At 36.2% G+C, this 21,488-nt stretch overlaps 1 protein-coding gene across 1 annotated transcript in view; it reads right to left on the bottom strand.

Moving 5' to 3' along the window:
- The window catches only part of sec24b (SEC24 homolog B, COPII coat complex component), a 37,466-nt gene extending 16,795 nt beyond the window's left edge, over positions 1-20,671 (bottom strand). The window contains 13 exon segments of the mRNA XM_058797924.1: positions 4,465-4,583; positions 4,665-4,777; positions 4,873-4,982; positions 5,445-5,571; positions 6,432-6,534; positions 6,634-6,818; positions 6,909-7,072; positions 7,161-7,244; positions 16,354-16,464; positions 17,984-18,130; positions 18,223-18,270; positions 18,273-18,827; positions 20,434-20,671. Coding sequence (XP_058653907.1) covers positions 4,465-4,583; positions 4,665-4,777; positions 4,873-4,982; positions 5,445-5,571; positions 6,432-6,534; positions 6,634-6,818; positions 6,909-7,072; positions 7,161-7,244; positions 16,354-16,464; positions 17,984-18,130; positions 18,223-18,270; positions 18,273-18,827; positions 20,434-20,533 — 1,966 coding nt within the window. The 5' untranslated portion in view covers positions 20,534-20,671.
- Between the last annotated feature and the right edge of the window lie 817 nt (positions 20,672-21,488).

Raw genomic sequence — 21,488 nt, 5'->3', positions numbered from 1 at the left:
ATGCAATGCAATGCTCTGTGGGACTGTTATGAATGTTATGAATTTAAAAAGGCAATATAGTATAGTTTATATGTGAAAGGCAATATAATGATAATAATAATAATGATTTCTGACCAAATCCTGTGGCAAAAGCAATCATTAGTCATGAAAATTATCAGATAACATTAGATACTGTGCATTTAGATTTAGATCAATAATAATAAACAATTAGTATTATAATATTAATTAGGGCTGGGTAAAAAATATCGATATCTTAAATCCCAAGAATCGATTAGTCTGTTTTCAGTTAATGGAAGGAACGTTGAAGGGCACTTCCCATCCAATATATCGCAATAAGCATTGTGCTTTGGTACTTTTAATATGAAACAAAGTCTCAGATTTCAAATTCTGTCCATTGTATTGCAGTATTCAAACAATAAATGCCGTTTTGGCGCTGTTTAATGTGGAGTGACAGATCGCTGTAGCGCCTTAGTTCAACAGACGCGGCATCTCCTCCACATTAATACCAGTTTCAGCACGAAATAAACATGACTAAACATCCGAAGGCAAGTTAAAAGAAAGACTACAACTTTACAATCCGTATCTTGACTCATGTAATCGCTCAATCATTGTTTCAGCCGCGCAAAGACGTAAATATAACAGCTTGTAAACAATGTCACGTAAAGTCACATTTACCTCAGAAAAACATATTCGGTGATCATAAACACATTAGTCAGATAGAATAAAAAATAAAGAAAAATAAACTGCAGAGAGGGGCATTTTGCTAAATATATGCATCATATAATAGGGCTGCACGATTTGGAGAAAAAAATCTAATTGCGATTTTTCTGATCAAATTTGCGATTTAAAATGCGATTTATTACTATTTCATAAAAGAGCTACAGGTTTGTTGTGGTGGTTTTAACAGCACCAAAGAAAGACCAAGCATAATCACAAACTATGCTACACTGTGCTACTGTTTATTTAAAACCTCTTAAACATTGTGTCCATTTTTTTTTATATAAAGTTGTCAGGATGCAAACATCTGTCATGACATTAAGAACTACAGTATCTTAATTAAAGTTAAATTAACAATCTTAATAAATATATAAAATCTTAATAATATATAAAATCTTAAACTTTTAAGAACCCAAACACACTGTACTTTCGGCAGGTTTTACGCCCGTTTCACACATGCTCCGTTTGCGGTGCGTATTTTTTTCCACACCCATGTTAACGGATTAAAGCGTTCTCACTGCATGCGGTTGCGGTCTGGCAGTGCTTTCCTGGAGTGGTGCGTCTGCAGCACGCGCTGAATTAAAGTGACCGCGCTTTGTTCACGGTAAAAATGAACATGGATTGACATGGAAATGTAGTAATTTCCCAATAAATCGATATAATTAAAGTCTACTATGTTTCACAGGCTTTTTGGCTAGGTTTAAAACAAATAAAAGTGCACTTTTAGATAAACAAGGCAACATATGCACTTGTCCTGTGGAGGTAGAAAAACAAAGTTCTTTAAGACCCGCGGGACTGTTTGTAATAAAAATTTAAAATGTAAAAGGCACCAGAGCTGACTGTTTCTGTCAGTGGTAAGTTTTAATTTAAAATATAGGCTATATGCTGTGTTTAAATGTTTCCACTTACTTGAGCAACTTAATATACAAATCTAGAAGCCAAATTCATTGAATACGTTGTTTATATTAATTGAGTTTAAACGTGAATATGTCTATGAAAGATTGTGTAACTGTACTGTGATTAAAAGAGGATCACAATGCTGTAAAAAACACTTTCAGTATAGGCTAACAACGTTTGGATTTGAAATCAAAATAATGGATAAATGTTGTATTTGTGGTAAACAGCCGCGGATCAGGAGCGGACTGCAAACGCATCCCGTGCAAAACAATGAGTCCTGCTGCTTCTGCACCGCATACGCACTGCAAACGGAGCATGTGTGAAACAGGGGTTACAAAGTACATCAGAACATCGAAATCCAAAGTCATTCCAAACTAGGGATGCAGCGATTTACCGGTTTTACGATTAACCGCGCTTTAAAACGTCACGGTTAATTAATCGTAAAGGCTCTGCTACACCGAATGTTTCTGTTGTATGGAATGGAACTGTTGAAACATGAGCAAAACGAAAACAAAGTTACACTAGCGGTGCACCAGCTTAAAATGCCGTGCTTATCAGAGACACGGAGGCTACTAGATTAACTATGACAGAGGAACCAAACAGCGATCCTTTATTTCCACCAGAGAAATGACTGAAGTCGATAGTGTGGGACCATTTTAAATTTGGGTACATCAATATTGCCGTAAAATCGCTGTTAAAGAGTGAATACATAAGGGATAATGCACAGCTAGCCAACCTGTTCTGGCTGTGCAATAAACGATTTTAATGCACGACGTGAAGGCAAGGACCACCTGACGCGACGTTCGTTAGCTCGAACATTCTGCCGCTTCAGAGATGAAATAGTGCAGTGAGAGAGCGCGAGCGGCGTGTGAAGCGCCAAGAGTCAGCGGAGGCTCGCGAAGCGGAGCCAGGCGCCAGTATAAACGAGGCTTTAGCCTACCTGCATCTGCGTCACTACAAACAATGAAGATTTGAGTTTAGTTATTTAAACAGTCATTTTACCCCCTCTTTGCTGATGAATATAATATAGCGATCCAGTATCTAAGCTATTTTATTAATGAAAGTCGCTGGGCAGCGTTAACAACACGTTTCTGTCCTCCTAAATGTTTGTGGGCAGCTCGATCTCGATCTCGATCTCACAAACCAAAATAATAGACATGATTTTCTCAGGCCTTATGTAAAATCAGATGAATAAAGATTATTAAAATGAATAAGTATTGATGACAGTTGATTACAATAATAGTTTAGTTTATTCCCCTCATTAGTAACAGTGTCCTCTGTGGGATAAATAAAGTTAATATTAGTCATATATTAATAATACTTCATTAATATTGTGATTTATCATCCCTGTTATAGTATTATTCATAAGTCAATTTATTTTTCACCATCTTTCCAAGTTCTGTACCTCAGGTCCAAAAGAAATGTAGAAAGAATGAAATGAAAACACCAAATACATTTGTTATTTTCAAAAGGAAATACTGACATGGATATTTACAGAGCAGAGGTCACCTTTTTAATTCCAATAGGAGAGATGGACTTTTTTTCTTTAGTATTATTATTTTGTGCTGTATTATTGGTTACTGTGTTATTTCTGTTTCAAAAGGCAGCAATAAATAACACTTTAATATCTAAAGAGTGTTTATGTGATTTTATGTTGTGAAATGAATAAATGCATAATAATCGTAATAATCGTGAAACCGTGATTATTCCTCAGACTATAATCGTACCAACAAAATCTATAATCGTTGCATCCCTATTCCAAACATATGCGGTGCTTTTTACCAAGTCGTCTGCAGGACTTTGCTCTTCTGCAGACAAAATGCGCATGAAGCAAACTGTCAAAAACTACGTAGATGCTCGTTACCATATTTGATAGTTCTTCATAGAAATAATCGCAGCTTTTGCGATTTGAAAATCGCACCCTTTCAAATCGCGATTTCGGTTTACAAACGATTAATCGTGCAGGCCTATCATATAACATATTCATTTACTGTTCTTCAATGATTAATTTATGTTTGAATAAATCCATCAAGTTTTTATGACTGCCACCATTATGTTTATATATATTTTTTTTAACTAAATGAAGTAGAAATATTATGTAGGCTAATTGTAACTTTATTATTTAAAAATTTCATTAAGTGTAATTTTAACAAATCAGTCAATTTTAACCTTCAATATTATAGTAATGTAGTACCAACTGACTCTCATGTATATTTTAAAGCATTAGTTTTCCTTGAGAAAATTTGGCATGTACTGTACCTGATATATATCCAAAATAATCGATATTGAATCGAATTCAATCGGCAATCGAATTGCAAATTTGTGAATGAGAATCGAATCGAATGGTGAAATTTGTGTCAAAACCCAGCTCTAATATTCATATATTCTAAATAAAGTAGAACAATAGAAATACAGAAATATAGTAGACTGCTTAACACACACACACACACACACACACACACACACACACACACACACACACACACACATATATATAGAAAATAAATAACAATAGTAATTTTATATTCTAAATTGTTAAAGTCGTGACTTAAATATTCCAGACATAAGAATTGTCTAAACGTAAATTTATATAAATGTGTATGTATGTGTGTGTACACATACATACACACATACACAGCTACTCTACTAAATTTTCTTTTCTATTTTATTAAGTTTTTTTATATTTTATGTAAATTATAGTACAATATAGGTGTGTAAATGGCTATTATCAATCAAAATTGGCCAATTTGCAGTTCTAAAACTTGATTATTTAGACAAAAGTCAGTCTTAAAGTGCAAAGCCAAAGTCGATGAATAGACAAAGAAAAGTAAGAGAATCAGACAGGATTACCATCAATATCAGACACCACCAGCATCTGAGGCTGAGAAAGACCCTCCTGCAGGTTATAGAAATGGACGGTGCTGTCAAACGTCACAAACCCGATGCGTGTACGAGTATCTCCGGGCAACCTGGGAGAGAGACACATACAGCCACGGTCACTTCTGAGGTGTGTGACACTCAAAACCATTTCATCAGCTGCAATATCTCACTTTTCTAGGTTGTCCAGTAACGACTGGCAAAACACATTCAAGTAGCCCGACTCCACAGCATTGTGGGATACATCCAACAAGAACAGGTACACAGCAGGCTGAGGAGGCCGAAGCTAGAGAGAGAAGGCAAATGTACATTAATATGAAAGCATAACGTTAAAGGTCTTTAAAGACAGACATACACACACACACACACACACACACTCACCATGTAATCAGAGGAAGCGATGAACTCCACAGTTGAATTCTGGACCTCTGGTCTTTTGTGAGGCTCACCATATGAACGAGTTACAGGATTATACATGAACTCATCAGGAACTGATCAGGAAGAAGACAATTGATCAGAACATATCGAAACCCTCAAGAACATGTTAATGTCAGAAAACTATTTATTTTAGAGAATTTAATAGTAATTTATGGTACAATAACTGTAATAGACTAAACCAGTGATTTCCAAACTTTTTTGTCATCTGACATAAAATTTTTATTTGAAGGCTGAGATTAATATTTCATCTCAATAATCAATATTTCTGGTGAGGTATCAAGGCAAGTTAATATTTTAACAAAGCATTTGCATGTTCATGGTTCTCTAATATCAGTTAACGGTCACATAACATTTAATCTTTTTTAAGTGTTTTATTTTGATCGCTTTTATTTTAAAATGGTTTATTTTAATTTGACGTTCTTATGATTTAACTGATTTGCTTCATGAACCCTAGTTTGGGAAACCCTAGACCAGACTAACTATAGACTAAACAAACACAATTGAAAGACTCTCACCATCATTGACTCTGTAACACAGATTACACTTCCACCTACGCTGATCCAGAAACGAAACAAAAGGGTTTATATACGTCCGACACGAACGACAACGAACTATAGTGTTAGAGGTGATCACTGGTAACTGCTGCAGAGACAAAAAGAGAGAGAGTTAATGAAGAGATGACTGAACCTGCATTATCACAATCTAATGTTGTTTCAGTAAAACTCTAGATAAGATACCCGTTTATGACACCTTTATCTGTAATTCAGAAGGTTTCATATCAAAAGCTGATAAAATTGTTTACCCTCACTTGGGAACTCAGAATCAAGTTTACTAAGATATATTAAATGGGACAATGTGTTCATGATGGTACAACTATGACAATGTCTGGGGACTGGCTTAATTTATCTTGATTCAATCGATAATCTTAAAATGGCCAAAAGTCATCCAATCAATAGGTCTGCCTAACATGCTTTACAGGTCAAGTCTCTTACGTTCAGCATGGCTGCTTTTATTTTATCAAAATACAGTAAAAATATTGTGAAATATTATTGTTATTTTAAACAACTGTTTTCTTTTTGAATATATTTTAAAATATAATTTATTCCCGTGATGCAAAGCTGAATTTTCAGCAACATTACTCCAGTCTTCAGTCACATGATCCCTCAGAAATCATTATAATATGCTTATTTGCTGCTAAAGAAACATTTCTTATTATTATCAATGTTGAAAACAACTGTGCTTCTTTATGTGGAAACAGTGGTCATTCTTTTTTAGGATTCTTTGATGAATAAAAAGTTCAAATTAACAGCATTTATTTGAAAATATACATTTTTGTAATATTATATTTGTCTTTAGTGTCACTTTTAATCAATGTAATACATCTTGGGGAAATATTAATTAAAAAAACACTTAAATGGTAGTGTAGGCCTACATCTATTAACTTCTACATAGCACATCAACCAGACCATGATTTGAGTTTGATTTGAGCTTTTTGCTCCTACCGTTAAATCTCTGAAGGGATGCAGCAGTAATCCAAGAGGCAGACGAGCTTTATTCAACAGCGCTTGAGTCTGGGGAATGTTAGTGAGAGTACAGCGAAAAGTGCTGGAAGAGACAGAAAGAAAGAGAAACTGTTACACAGTCTGCACCTGTTGTGTGAAACCACAACTCCGACAAACACTTGTGTCATCTCTCTGCTCTTACTCGGGGCTGCAGTTGACCTTGCGCAGGTCGTTGCTCAGGTTGGGCTCAGGTGGAGGTGTGCGTTTGGGAGGAAGGATGTTTCTCTCCTGGAGTAGATTCACGGGTCTCAAGGTTTCAGCCTCCAGTTCAGAAACGCCGCCGAGGCCTCCTAACGCTGATGACAGCTCAGACAGAGACGGGAAAGGCTACAAAAACACAGACACAGCCTCAAACACATTTTACAAACCTCCTCCTGAATGACACAGACTTTCTGAATTCCAAACTAGTGTCAATACCTGCGAGTACGGCTGGTATCCTGGTGGGTTGTACCCTCCATGAGAGGGGGAGGGGTCTGGTTTGGGGGCGGGGTTTTGTTGGTAAGCAGGATGCATGGTTGGATAATTGTATCCGAAGGGTGGAGCTTGTTTGGTGGGAACACCAGCAGGAGGAGCTGCAAGATCTGAATAAAGAAAGAGAGAAAGCGTTAGTGAATCATTCAAGTGCAGATCTGGCATTGAGATGTCTCAGTGAGCATTGTAAGGATGTACCCGAGTAACCGCCGCCCTCCAGAGACTCATAACTGTTGGGAACCGGAGAGGCGCTGCCTGTGGTTGTAGAAGAGCTGTCTCCACCTATGACAGTTCACAAACACAAAATGTGTGGTTTAGGACTGTTCTCATTTTTATGCATGAAAGTAAATGACTCAAAAACTCAAGAATGCATACTTTTGAGCTATTTCACCAAATTGTTTGAAACACTGATTATGTCCTGAAATCATATGCATATACAGCATCGTTCAAAAGCTCAGGGTCAGTAAACAATTTTGTATAGCACAAAACTAATACAGTAATGCATTAAGTTGTCAAAAGTTTGTCAAAAATTATTTCTATTTGAAGACTGGAGTAATGGCTGCTTAAAATTCAGATTAATATATTGTGTATATCAATGTTATATTAGTATCATTGAGACACTATTATAGTTTTTGTTAATATTTTGAATTAAATTTTATTTTTATATTGCTTTTATGTTAATTTGAGTTACAATTGTAATAATTTTGCTGTGTGTTTTATGAGTATTTGTAGGGGTGTGCGATATGACGATTTTTGATCGTGGACGATAAAAATGTCTCCACGATCTGCTTTTGAAGAAATATCGTAGTATCGTGCTACAGCGCACATTCTATCAGCTGCAGTTCTTATTCCTCCGTCTCAATAGACTGTACATTATTTGGATCTGCTTTAAAGCCTTGCCGGTTAAATGTTTTATTCACGCGTCGGTCTGACGTGCGCTTTTTCTGAGCCCGTACAGCCGAAGCGCGCGAGCTAAAGCCTGTCAAAAAGCGTTTTACGCTTAAAAGGAATTACGTTAAAAGGAATTACAACAGTTTGCATATGTGCCTCCCACTTGTTAAGGGACCAAAAGTAATGGGACAATTGGCTTCTCAGCTGTTCCATGGCCAGGTGTGTGTTATTCCCTCATTATCCCAATTACAATGAGCAGATAAAAGGTCCAGAGTTCATTTCAAGTGTGCTATTTACATTTGGAATCTGTTGCTGTCAACTGTCAAGATGAGCTCCAAAGAGCTGTCACTATCAGTGAAGCAAGCCATCATTAGGCTGAAAAAACAAAACAAACCCATCAGAGAGATAGCAAAAACATTAGGCGTGGCCAAAACAACTGTTTGGAACATTCTTAAAAAGGAATGCACCGGTGAGCTCAGCAACACCAAAAGACCCGGAAGACCACGGAAAACAACTGTGGTGGATGACCGAAGAATTCTTTCCCTGGTGAAGAAAACACCCTTCACAACAGTTGGCCAGATCAAGAACACTCTCCAGGAGGTAGGTGTATGTGTGTCAAAGTCAACAATCAAGAGAAGACTTCACCAGAGTGAATACAGAGGGTTCACCACAAGATGTAAACCATTGGTGAGCCTCAAAAACAGGAAGGCCAGATTAGAGTTTGCCAAATGACATCTAAAAAAGCCTTCACAGTTCTGGAACAACATCCTATGGACAGATGAGACCAAGATCAACTTGTACCAGAGTGATGGGAAGAGAAGAGTATGGAGAAGGAAAGGAACTGCTCATGATCCTAAGCATACCACCTCATCAGTGAAGCATGGTGGTGGTAGTGTCATGGCGTGGGCATGTATGGCTGCCAGTGGAACTGGTTCTCTTGTATTCATTGAGGATGTGACTGCTGACAAAAGCAGCAGGATGAATTCTGAAGTGTTTCGGGCAATATTATCTGCTCATATTCAGCCAAATGCTTCAGAACTCATTGGACGGCGCTTCACAGTGCAGATGGACAATGACCCAAAGCATACTGCAAAAGCAACCAAAGAGTTTTTGAAGGGAAAGAAGTGGACTGTTATGCAATGGCCAAGTCAATCACCTGACCTGAATCCGATTGAGCATGCATTTCACTTGCTGAAGACAAAACTGAAGGGAAAATGCCCCAAGAACAAGCAGGAACTGAAGACTGTTGCAGTAGAGGCCTGGCAGAGCATCACCAGGGATGAAACCCAGCGTCTGGTGATGTCTATGCGTTCCTGACTTCAGGCTGTAATTGACTGCAAAGGATTTGCAACCAAGTATTAAAAAGTGAACGTTTGATTTATGATTATTATTCTGTCCCATTACTTTTGGTCCTTTAACAAGTGGGAGGCACATATGCAAAATGTTGTAATTCCTACACCGTTCACCTGATTTGGATGCAAATACCCTCAAATTAAAGTTACCCTCAAAGTTAAATTTAAAGCACATCTTGTTTGTTTCATTTGAAATCCATTGTGGTGGTGTATAGAGCCAAAAATGTTAGAATTGTGTCTATGTCCCAATATTTATGGACCTGACTGTATTTTTGCCATATCGTCCACCCCATAAGTATTTGTTGTTTTAAAATGTCTATAGGGGTGCCCAATAGGTCGATTGAAGGCAATGCTGGTAGATCGCGCTTTAGGTCAATGGTTCTCAACTATATTCGCTAATGTTATGACTAATATGTTAAATAATGAAAAAATATATAAATAAATAACAGCACCACCTCTCTATGTATTCTGTGATATTCTGTGTTTCAGAGCAGCAAACCATTTCTCATCACACTGTGTGAAATACAGATTGAACGGCGGGTCAAAACCGCTGTATAAGCAGATACGCAAACTACAGCTCTCAAGGTAAAGATGATTACAGTGACATACAGGACAGTGCATTAGGTGCGTTGTGTGCGTTATAATTGATCCGCAAACGAACCGTGTATATGTGCGCTCTCTGCGCACTGATCACTATAACATCATATGCCCACTTGAATACAGCTCAGTATATTCACGCAGTTGAATACAGCGAGTGTTTTATAATGGATGCTCGCATGTTTTGGAGAAGTTTGTGAGGATCAGTGGTGTTTATGTAGCCTACATATGGGCATCAGATACTTGTTCTGACAGAGGAACTATTCACTGTGGCGTCAAGCCGCCTTCAGATTGGTTTCATTTTTCATTTGTATTTTGGTGTGTTTAGTGATTCTGAATGGACCCGTATAGTAGTTTATATGCAGCCCTTTGGCATCTTCCTGTGGTTTTATTTGGTATGGCAGTTTGACTTGTGCTTATATGTTAAAATTACTGTATAATTGAGCTTTGCATACTTTAATGTTTTATAAGTTGTACAGAATATCTGCAGTGACATTTTTGCAAAGCATGTTTGCAAAAAAGAACATAGAATGATAGGTTTCTTTTCATTATTTTGAACAGACAGTAGTACAAATAGACCCAACGGTACCTTTTTTCAGTACTTTACTCTCTGTGTAATAACAAAAACATTTATTTCAGTGGAAAAATAAGTCCAAAACTCTCAATTTCAACATTTTGAACAATAGGGCCCTACAAATTTTTTTCTTTTTTTTTCTTCCAGAAATTCTTGTTTTATTTTTTCTGATAATCAAATGAAGGCATGAAACATTTATTTATTTTTAATCAAATGAAAATGAAACCCTTTTATTTTTTGGCAAACAAACAGAGGTTTACTGTTAAAATTAATGGTAGAAAAATTGTGTGAATATTCCTTTAAAAAAAGTTAATAATAATAATGTTTTTTTTCTATAATTAAGTCGTTAATGTGGTTGTAATAATTATTTTTATCATTTAATTGTTTTATTTAAATTTGTCAGTAAATGGAATATATAACGACGTTCATTATAATGTACAAAAGTAATATAAGAGAAATATATTTCTCTTACATGATAAACCGCACTTTTATTTTGACAGGTTGCCGTGAAGTTTCTGTATGTATACAGTATAATATGATGCTAGTTTTCTCAAATGAAACAGTAAAATTCTCATGAAGTGACTCTCACAGCCTGTAAGTTCATGTAGTGAAATGCATAGTCCGAAAATCAACGCGAGTTCACGTGTGCTTCAGTATTTGTGTAGTAAACAAAACCGCATCTCCGCCATTCATACATACCGAGACTAATGGAACAGGCAGGATTCATATTTAAACCGTCTTTTTGCGTTTTAATATTCACATACACTAGTTCATATCGCGATTCGAATTAAGTGACAGAGCTTCTTTTATTCATCCAAAAATTGACAAATTCCATGGCATTCCGGGCTATAGCGTAAATTCCATAAATTAGAGTAAACTTTTTATAAATGGACTCCACCATCCTGTCCGCGTCTTCGCGGAAACCATATGGCCCTAGAAATGTAAGCACACTTCAGAACATTTCGGTTTGCCCTGCGTGTTGTATTTTAAAGAGTTGCAGGGGTGACATCATGTCACAGGGTCTCTCTCTCTCTATCTCTCTCGTATGCGCCCAAATGTGTTCTCAGGTACCGAAATTTGGTACCGAATGATTTAATGTGAATCGATACTCGGTAGTACCAACGCAATTCGGCCGGTACCCTTAAAAGTACCGAGTTCGGTACCCAACCCCAAGTACAAATTACAATTTTTTTCCACCTAGATGTGAAAATACTAAATATTATATCTGCAGTACATATTTACATACAAGGAATAAATACTTTAAATATATTTGGTTTAGTAAACAGATAAACAAGGGGATAAAAACAGTGTGACACGTAACGTAGCCTATATAGGCTATGCTATGCTGAGTTTCAGTTCATTTTTGTGACACTTTGTTCACAGAAAGGAAACTCAAATGGCAGAAAGCGACATCCTATTTGTTTTCTTTATTTTACAAAAGCACAATGTTTTGTTTTCATTGTGAGTGTACACAAAAGTTGACTTTTTACAGTGATGCATTATTAATAAGACAATAAATGACGGGAGTGTTTTAAGTTGATTCTGCTGGTATAAGGAAACAGTTGAAGTGATCGCGTGCGCACACATACACGCACCACATCAGTTCCAGCATTGCTAACTTGACAGCGCAGTTGGTACTTTATCAAAATAAAATACAGTGAACCAAACATCAGCGCGCGCCTCTGTGTCACTGTTGGAACGTGACTGAAGTACAAAGCCTATCATTTACACAATGAATAATAATTTTGCATTCAGATACATCGCAAATATGGAAATATTATGCTATATTTGGATTTGTGCTGAATGAGAGAGGTAGGATACATGATCACAAAGCTCCATTTCGCGAACAGTTGAGTGCGCAAGTCTCTAAAGTATACTCCTTTGTCAGTGAGAGATGCGTTCAGAATCAGCACATAGTCACTGTCTGGGGGCTTTGTTTTCAAGTGCGCAACTCTGCATTCGCTGTTCTTCTGCTGGTGCTCGTGGTTATCAAATAGCGTTGCATTACTGCGGGCGCCCCCTTCTGGGTTGGGAGTGAATTGCCTGTATTCGTTGTAAGGCCTCATGCACCGAACTGAGATGTCCGTACCGTGACGGTTCGGTACAAATACATGTATCGTTACACCACTAATATATATATTTATACATAAATTTTAAAGCAATATCGCCCAACTATTGGCATTTGTGAACAGTGATTGAAACCAGTAACAATCTTCGTTTCATGAACCATATCGTACAGAGAAAAACCCCTCACACACCTACCCAGATCCACACAGAACACTCTCCGCTGCTCTGATGATGTGTATGTAATTTAAAGTTAAATGTCTCATTTGCTCTCTAATATTCAGTAATATTACAGAATCAGGACTCTTCGAGAAGAAGACAATAATCCTTAGCAGAGCTTAACCTAACACTAATCCTCCATAACCCAACTACTGAAACCAGACAAGACAAGAGAGAGAGAGAGACGGGCCGTGATTGGCCAAGCCCTGGTCATCCTGTGCTCAATCTGTTACCTCACTGGATCAGCAGCCTGAACTTAAGAACGGATGGAGAATGAAACATGCACCACAGAACATAAGTGGACACATGAAATTTTAGTCTGGGTGCATGAAGAAAAAAAAAAAATAAAATCAAAGCTGCCGTTCATCACTGATTGCAGATTAACCCCAGGGGAGACGAACCACCAGTCAAGAGAAGCAGAACTTCCTTCTGAGACCATCTACAAGGCAAACCCTACGATAACACAGCAAGCGTCATCCTTACAAACCAGAGACTCCCCCTCGAGTGTAAGGAGTCCAAGAAAGGAGCCGTTTCACTCAGCGAGGATGATGAAACCTCTGGAGTGTGTGATGAATCGGTAGCAGGCTTCGACATGACACATCCAAACTCCCCATGAGAAAACACAGCACCCCAACACACACTTCATAATGAAGAGCTAAAAATACTATCTGCCCACGACACTCTCACACACTTCTGCATGAAGCAGGAGCAAACAGGGTTACTAAGATTACCAGCCCATCAACTGGAGACTGAAAAGGTGCCAGAGCTCATACAGCGAATCTGGAAAATTCTCTTAGATCCGGCCAAGTTTGCACTGACTTCAGAGCTGAATGATGATATTATGGACTGTGCTGCTACAAAACATATTTTAAGACAAAAGTAAATTTTAATCAGCATCTTGAGGAGTTATTTAAAGATACTCACTACTGTCAACAGTTTAGAATGAATAAGATTTTTAATATTTTTGAAAACCGTCTCTCATGTTCACCAAGGCTGCTTTTATTTGATCAAAAAATAAAATAGTTAAATATTATTACCATTTGAAGGAACTATTTTCTCTTGTAATATATTTTAAAATGTAATTAATTCCTGTGAAGACAAAGCTGAATTTTCAGCATCATTACTCCTGTCTTCAGTGTCGCATGATTCTTCAGAAATCATTTTTAATATGCTGATTTGCTGCTTCATTTTTATTAATTATTATTTCTACTAAGTATACTTTCTACTTAAATTAAATGTGATTTTGTTTAGTTGTCTAATGTTTTTTCATCAGAATCATGAGAGATCCACAACTTCCATTGGGAAAAAAAAAAAAAACTACATTTATCCAGAATCATGCAGTTCTATTTTGCACACAAACAGCTCTTAAAGAGTCCAGTTTTTATGTAACCTGTTAATTTTTGTTTATGGTATTCAGCTCCAATAAATGGTTTGCAAAAAAGAGACACAGGATAAATGTTTGATATCATTACTTAATCACATTGGAATTGGAATCTAAAAGAATCGCAATCGATAAAATTCAAACGATACGCAACCCTAGTTCACAGGCTGCCTCAGCCTTACAATAATAATAAAAAAAACTACTTCCTCTAGCAGGAAAAGTGTGTGTGAGTGTGTGTAGTGCTGGGCGGTATACCGGTTCATACCGAATACCAGTGTTTATTTTTCTTATGATATGAATTTTTAAAATACCGCAATACCGGTGTTATTTAAATAACGTTCGGAACGCGACACACTGTTTGAGAGGGGTCTCTTTTCACTATTGCATTGTGGCGAGAACGCAGCTGTATGTGTTACTAAGCGTGTTCTGAAGCTGTAGAACTAGTAGAACGTGATGACACAGAAGAACTCATCCACAATATCCACCGCCGCCACCAGCTCCGCATCTCACACACACGAGCGTGACTTTAGCACTATATTTAGCAACTTTCAGACCCTTTTAGCGGCTTTTTTTCCATAGAATATGGAAAGCGTCGCGTCTCTCTGCGTCTGTTCTGTGCAGCGAGCGGCAGAGAAGCACCACATTCATTTGGCCGTACCGCGACTGTTTGGAATTATAAATATGAGCATAGTTCGTCTGTTAATATTATGCACTTTTTTTTTTAAAGTTTACTCAGACGCAGGCAGTGCGCTGCATGAGACAAAAAAGTAATATAGCCAAAACCACCGCATAGCCGCTCTTTAGTATAACGTTAGATGCAAATGAGAATGACTCCTGGTTAACATGTATTAATGGGTCGTGTTTAGTCACTATTTAGTGTGGAATTTTCCTACAATATTCGCTCATCATGACAGTAAAATAGGGCATTCTAAGTCAATCTACTGCAGTTTTTCCTCTCTCAATCAGTAGAAAATGTGATTAACATCCGATCATTCATGAAAAAAATAAATACCGTCATATACCGTGAAACCGGTATAATTTTGAAAAATAATTGTGTGTGTGTGTATGTGTGCATGAGAGTGGGCGTGTGACTCTGAGATGAACGCCATGAGGAGTTCGGGGGAAGTAGAGACATGTTTCTCATCATTCTTGAAACTAGTTCTGTGAGAAGTGTGTTTTTGATATCAACAATTGCTGTACTTCAGGCCTGAGGATGAGCAGAGAAAAGAGAGACAGGGGAGCGGGGAAGAGATCAGGAGCCTCAGGGGCCGAACGCTGGCAGTGAGTGTGCATGTTTTACATGATGTTTTAGGAGTTTGTGTGTGCTTACATAAGGGCATTTGCATGATGTGCAAGTAAAAAGGACATATCAGGATAGTATGAATGCCTGTATATATATATATATATATATATATATATATATATATGATATATGCAACTTCAACCTATGTACAATAAACTCATGTAAAGTGACATATTCTATGTTGCAAAACATAACTATATTATTACACCACACTGTTCATTCAACTTTATCCAGTCATACAGTATGTAGGCTGATATATACTAAATAGCAAATCTCAACTATTTGATTACTTGTACCATCACAAAATTTAACTATATTATCGTTCAGCTCTAATCTGCTAAATGCAACTATAAGGCATGAAGATGTTAAGATAATATAAATATTAACATCATGATCTTCTGTAAAGCACCAGATGCATAATAAATTTGACTTGACTGAATAACCAATGAAATTTGACAATGTACAAGCGTGCACTCAAAACTTGACTGTCTATTTCCACTGTTATGAATAAACTAAAAGTGATAACAACAACGATTTTTAATGTCTCCCTTTCTGACTCATATGACTGAACAACAGAAAATTTTTTTTTATTAAATTTATTTATTAAACTGAACACCATCTGTTCAAAGCTATTCATATGTATGTCGTATAATTATTTTATTTAAATTATATTTATGCAGTATGCTAATAATCCATTGCAAACATGGTTATGTACACTTGAAGTAGCTCAGTGAAGGTCATCAGAAAAGCAAGATGAACACACAACAAGAACACAGACTGTATGAAAGTGTGTGTTTATGGGAATTTGTAGACTTCAAGTGAATGAATAACTGGCAAGAATGAGACATGAATCTTGAGGAGCAGTTAGACAGCAGAACGTGTGTACATTTGTGTGCGTTAATCATTTTCAGTGGGAGGTGTAGGGATGGAAAAAGACGGAAATCTGGGATGGAGGGATGAAGGAAGTGAGAAAGGGAGGTGACTGGAAGAATGAAAAAGCGAAAGCAGACCTGCTTCCTCATCCTCCTCATCCTCTTCCTCATGGTCAGAACTGGATGAGGAGTGATCGCCCGCAGCCGAGCTAACGGCGTTATTCACTCCACGGTCACCGTACAGCAGCCCTGAAATATAGCAACCATCAGAGACAACAGACGGGTTCAGTACAGAGAGAGAGGACGAGAACGGAGCTGGAGTTCTACCCAAATCACACAAAGACACTAACATGACCCGAAAAGTAACGACACATGGTGGAAGAATGGAAAAAAGCAAAGAAAGAGACGAACGAGTGAGAAAAGCAAGCGGAATGATATGACAGACTCTGTTGAGACGTAAGAAACAAAGCACGTTTGGCTACAGAATCATCAGAAGAGGCGAGACCTGTCAAGAATGACACACCAACAATCATAATGACAACTGCAACAACTAATCTATAAAAACACTCAATGAAATGCTGACAATGTCACTTTACTTTTTTTTTTTCAGTTTAGGTCACTTTAACACATATTTGGGAGGAAATGTGCGGCAAGCATCTTCCCAAACTTGTAACAAAAAGCACTTATAAACCGGCTGTTGTCAAAAAAAAGAGAAGCTTTAAGGGCTCCCTGTGATTTCACATCCAAATAAAAGCTAGATTAACGTTTGAAAATTAAGAGAGCCATACATATTAGTGCAATTTTACAGCTGTAACATAAAATATATATTTTTTTTATTTTACAATGAAAAATCAGAATAGTAATATTTTTTATTTTGTTTATTTATACAACAACTATTATTATTATTATTATTTTATATTCATATAGATTTATAATCATAACATTTTTTTTTATGAATTAAGGCAGCCATAATACTGTATTAGTACTATAATTAGCACTATTAATACTGAATTCAACAGTTGTATTGTAAAATAAAATTATATTATTTCTTAAATAATTGATATTTTTATTTTACAATAGCAATATTTCTTAATTTAGTTTTTAATAATATTAATAAATGATAAAAGGTGCTGTCAAACAATTAATCGCATCCAAAATAAACGTTTTGTTTACATAATATATGTATGTGTAGTGTTTATTTATCATGTATAAATATAAATACACACACAGTATATATTTTGAAAATATTTACATGTATATACATTTATATATTTATATTACTATATTTTATATTATATATAAATATATTTAATATATAAACATAGCATATTTTTCTTACATATATACATGCATGTGTTTGTAATTATACTTAATAAATATACATAGCACACACACATATATTATGTAAACAAAAACTTATTTTGAATGCGATTAATCGTTTGACAGCACTAATAAATATGAAATATTATTATTATTTAATAGTCATAACAACATATAGGACAGCCATAAATAAAAGCATTGTAATTTCAGTTACTGTAAAATACAATTATTATTATTATTATTAAATACTAGATTAAATTTTTACAATGTAAAATTATTTAATATTATTTATTTTGTCTAATTTATATTTTGTAATATAATCATCACATATATACATATATACACATAGCATAACAATAAAAAAGACACAAGTCATGTCAAAACACAGTCTACTGAAAGAAATGAACGAATGACTGTTGGTTCATGTGTGAAAGTGGATCGTTTGTACCTGGATGGTGTTGTGGCGAGGAATGCACAGAGGTGCCTGGGGTTCCTGAGGGTGGCCTCTCTTTATCATGGCCCTGTGAGTTAGGAGGGCCCGCAGCGTAATGATGGCTCATGGGATTGTGGAGGTTTTGGTCATAGTGTTGTTGAACTAGAAATTCATCAGATAAAATTGATCCAAGCATGTTACAGGTGTTTGACTGCATTCTGTTGCATGAAGATACATAATGAATTCAAACTGACCTGCATTCGATTGGCCGTTGACAGTGGCTGTTTGGCTGAGAGGCGGGCTCCATAACCTGGGTGAGCTGGTGTGGGCATGGCCCCGATCCCTTGAGAATACTGTTGCAAAGAACTCTGGGTAGGTGGCGGTGGCATTACTGTAGAAACGGGTGGCTGCCCAGCGGTGGTTTGGGAGGACCTCAGCGTGCCGTACTGGCTGCTCCCAGGGGATGATGGGTAAGAAACTATGGGGTACAGCGGGGCGCCGAGGTTGCTGCCGCTGGACACTGGCACCAGGCTGGGCTGCAGCTGCTGAGGTTGGGATTGAGTTTGCCCCAGTGAGGGGTGACTATAAGCCTGTCCGTAATATCCAGCCGGCATAGCATACGGCGCAGTCTGCTGGAATGACTGTACCGGGGCGTTTGAGTACTGATGCGTTCCTGGTGCTGGATATGGTGACGGCCCTGAGCTGTTCTGGTAATAGTTCCCACTATAGCCTGTACTCGAAACGGGGATTTTGCCGGCGGGAGGAGCACTGTGTCCCGCCACAGTGGGGTAAGCAGCAGGTGGAGCAGAACTATAGTAGCTGGATGCAGGATACATGGCAGGGTACGTTTGTCCTGGACCTGGCAAAAACAACATGAATTTGATTTGTACTTTCAACATGCAAATGTGATGGAAATGAGACACATATAATCATTAGACAAATCACATGTTTTATACAAATTGACCTGTGAAAACCAACAGCAGGTGAAACTTGCATCAATTTTCATTTCCTTTACAAATAAGTGATGGTAATACCACAATATTGAATGATTGCCATATTCATTTATTATGTATTTATATGTATAAACCACATTTACATGGTAACAGGATTAGTATAGGTAACTAAACCCAAAGAAAAACATTTTTGGTTACTGTAAATAAAATAAACGCTAATGAAATAAAATATTTAAAAATACATACATACACACACACACACACACACACATAATATATATATATATATATATATATATATATATATATATATATATATATATATATTTTTTTTTTTTTTTAATATAAAATGATATATGTACATAATTTAAATATTTAAAATAGAGTACATAAAATACTTTTATTTCCAAAGCAAGATTTCTAATTTTTATTTAGTTTAACTCAATGTACCAAAATATCTAAAACTAAAGATAACATAAACTTATTATTATTATTATTACTAATAATAAAAATGACAAAATGGAAAATATAAAATTATTTTAAAAATAATTAATATATCAATTAAAAACTTGAAAACAATATAATATAATGTACTGTAATATGACAAAATAAAATATAAACACTGCATAATAATTCATGGTACTTTTAAGAATACTATTTTAATAATTAAAAGACATTTTACACAGATTTTTTCCTAGCTTTTTGACAACATATCACTACATATTAAATAAATGTTAAGGCCTTTTCACACTGAACGCAAAAATGTACATTAGAAAATACAAAAACTGTTATTAATTTTATGCAGTTTAACGGTAACATTGTCAAATTATATTCACGTAATATAAAGTGCAGCTCACATTCTCATAATCTCAAAAAAGCTGTGTAAAATTACATTAAAATTACAAATTTGGCTATTTGGGAATATTTAGTAAATATTTACCACATTCTGCTGAAATCTGTGCCAGATACGTTATGCGCAATTATGCCAACGCAACTTGCAACTAATATAATGAGACATACAAGCAAGACAGTGACATATTTAAGTTCCCAATTCAGGTAAGTTAGTCTTAACAGATAATAACTCGGACCTTTAAGCCTTTAAAACAAGAAAATAACAACTGAGCTACCTGAACTAAACTAGCCGCTAACGGGCTAATGACAGGAGATGAAAACACACTGACTTTAATCCTCAGTAAAGCACACTTAAACTGCTATATGGTTTTAATGACAAGTACAGAAAAATGTTCCTATAATACTGTGATCTGTCGCGGTCGAAGTCCCCACCCCAAAGACGCAGATGACAGGTGCTTAGCTAATACTTGGGCCTTTCGCTATCGTAGCTAACCTATCTTAGCTTTTTAAAGTGGATTTGACTAGGCTTTTAGCATTTAGCAACTTAGTTTGGCTGTTAGCATTTTAGCTCAACACTTAGCCAGTTATCTTTTCATTTGAATGTGATATTGGCGTTAGCTTTAGCGTGTTAGCTCAGTTGGTTTCGCTTTAATCCCGTACCGTTCTGACACGGCGGCGCCGCTCCGCCTCCGTTTTGAGTGGAATTCATGCTGTAATTATTCACGGACGAGCTCGGATTCGCGTAACCCTGTGTGGACATCTCTATCCGAGTGCTTCGAGATTATAAAAATATACGACGCTGTCACCAGTTATGGGTCTCCATCGACCTGCCCACAGATGAGCGGAGGGTCTGTCTGACTAACGGTGATGATCATGGGCCGGTGAATCCAGAGATCGGTAGAAGCGTCACTGACAGCTCTTCAAAATAAAAGTCTTTATCAAATAAAAAAAATAAATAAAATAATAATAAAACCCCCGAAAAAAATGGCTTTTTGTCCAAAATTAAAGATGTATTTGATAATACAGGTTTAGAACAAACAGATATTGAGAGATCTGATCCATCATTACTCGCTGGTAAGTACTGTATTTAAAGGAGACATTTGTGCTTTATTGTTACATCTGTGTGTACATTTCGTTAAATGCTGGAAAAATATAAACATTAACAGCTAAAAACGATCGTGTCCTACGCCAATTTACTATTTTGGTTCATTGACATTTTTTCCATATTTATATAGCGTTTTGTACAATACAGATTTGAAACGATTCAACAATTTTGAAACAACTCCAATTTCAGCTGTAAAGATGTAAAAGTGAGTAGACTAAATGTCTGTATGGTAGCCTATTTAAATGTCTATGTATGTAGTATTTATTATATTTATTTGTTAGTTTTAGTTTCAGTCACCATAGTTGCTTAAACTAAACAAAATTGAGAAATGTTGCCTTGCCAACTATTTGGAATAAGTTTAATTTTATACATATTAATTTTTGTAATTTTATATATCTATAATATATCATTTTATTACATAATAAATATAAGTTCATTTAAATTAAATCAATGAACATCAATTATGATATGAATTCTGTTAAGCTATAAAGCAGAGGGCAATAATGTCATTATTCGGCGCAATTTAAAATCCAGTGTAAGTGTTAAAAAGGTAATCAATTATGAAATGACTTCAAAAACAGCTCTACAGAAGACAATAGTGTCATTCAAT

Source organism: Onychostoma macrolepis, chromosome 14, assembly GCF_012432095.1.
Source record: "Onychostoma macrolepis isolate SWU-2019 chromosome 14, ASM1243209v1, whole genome shotgun sequence".
Lineage (NCBI taxonomy): Eukaryota > Metazoa > Chordata > Actinopteri > Cypriniformes > Cyprinidae > Onychostoma > Onychostoma macrolepis.
The sequence above is the reverse complement of the archived record's forward strand: the minus strand, read 5'-3'. Positions and strand labels throughout refer to the sequence as shown.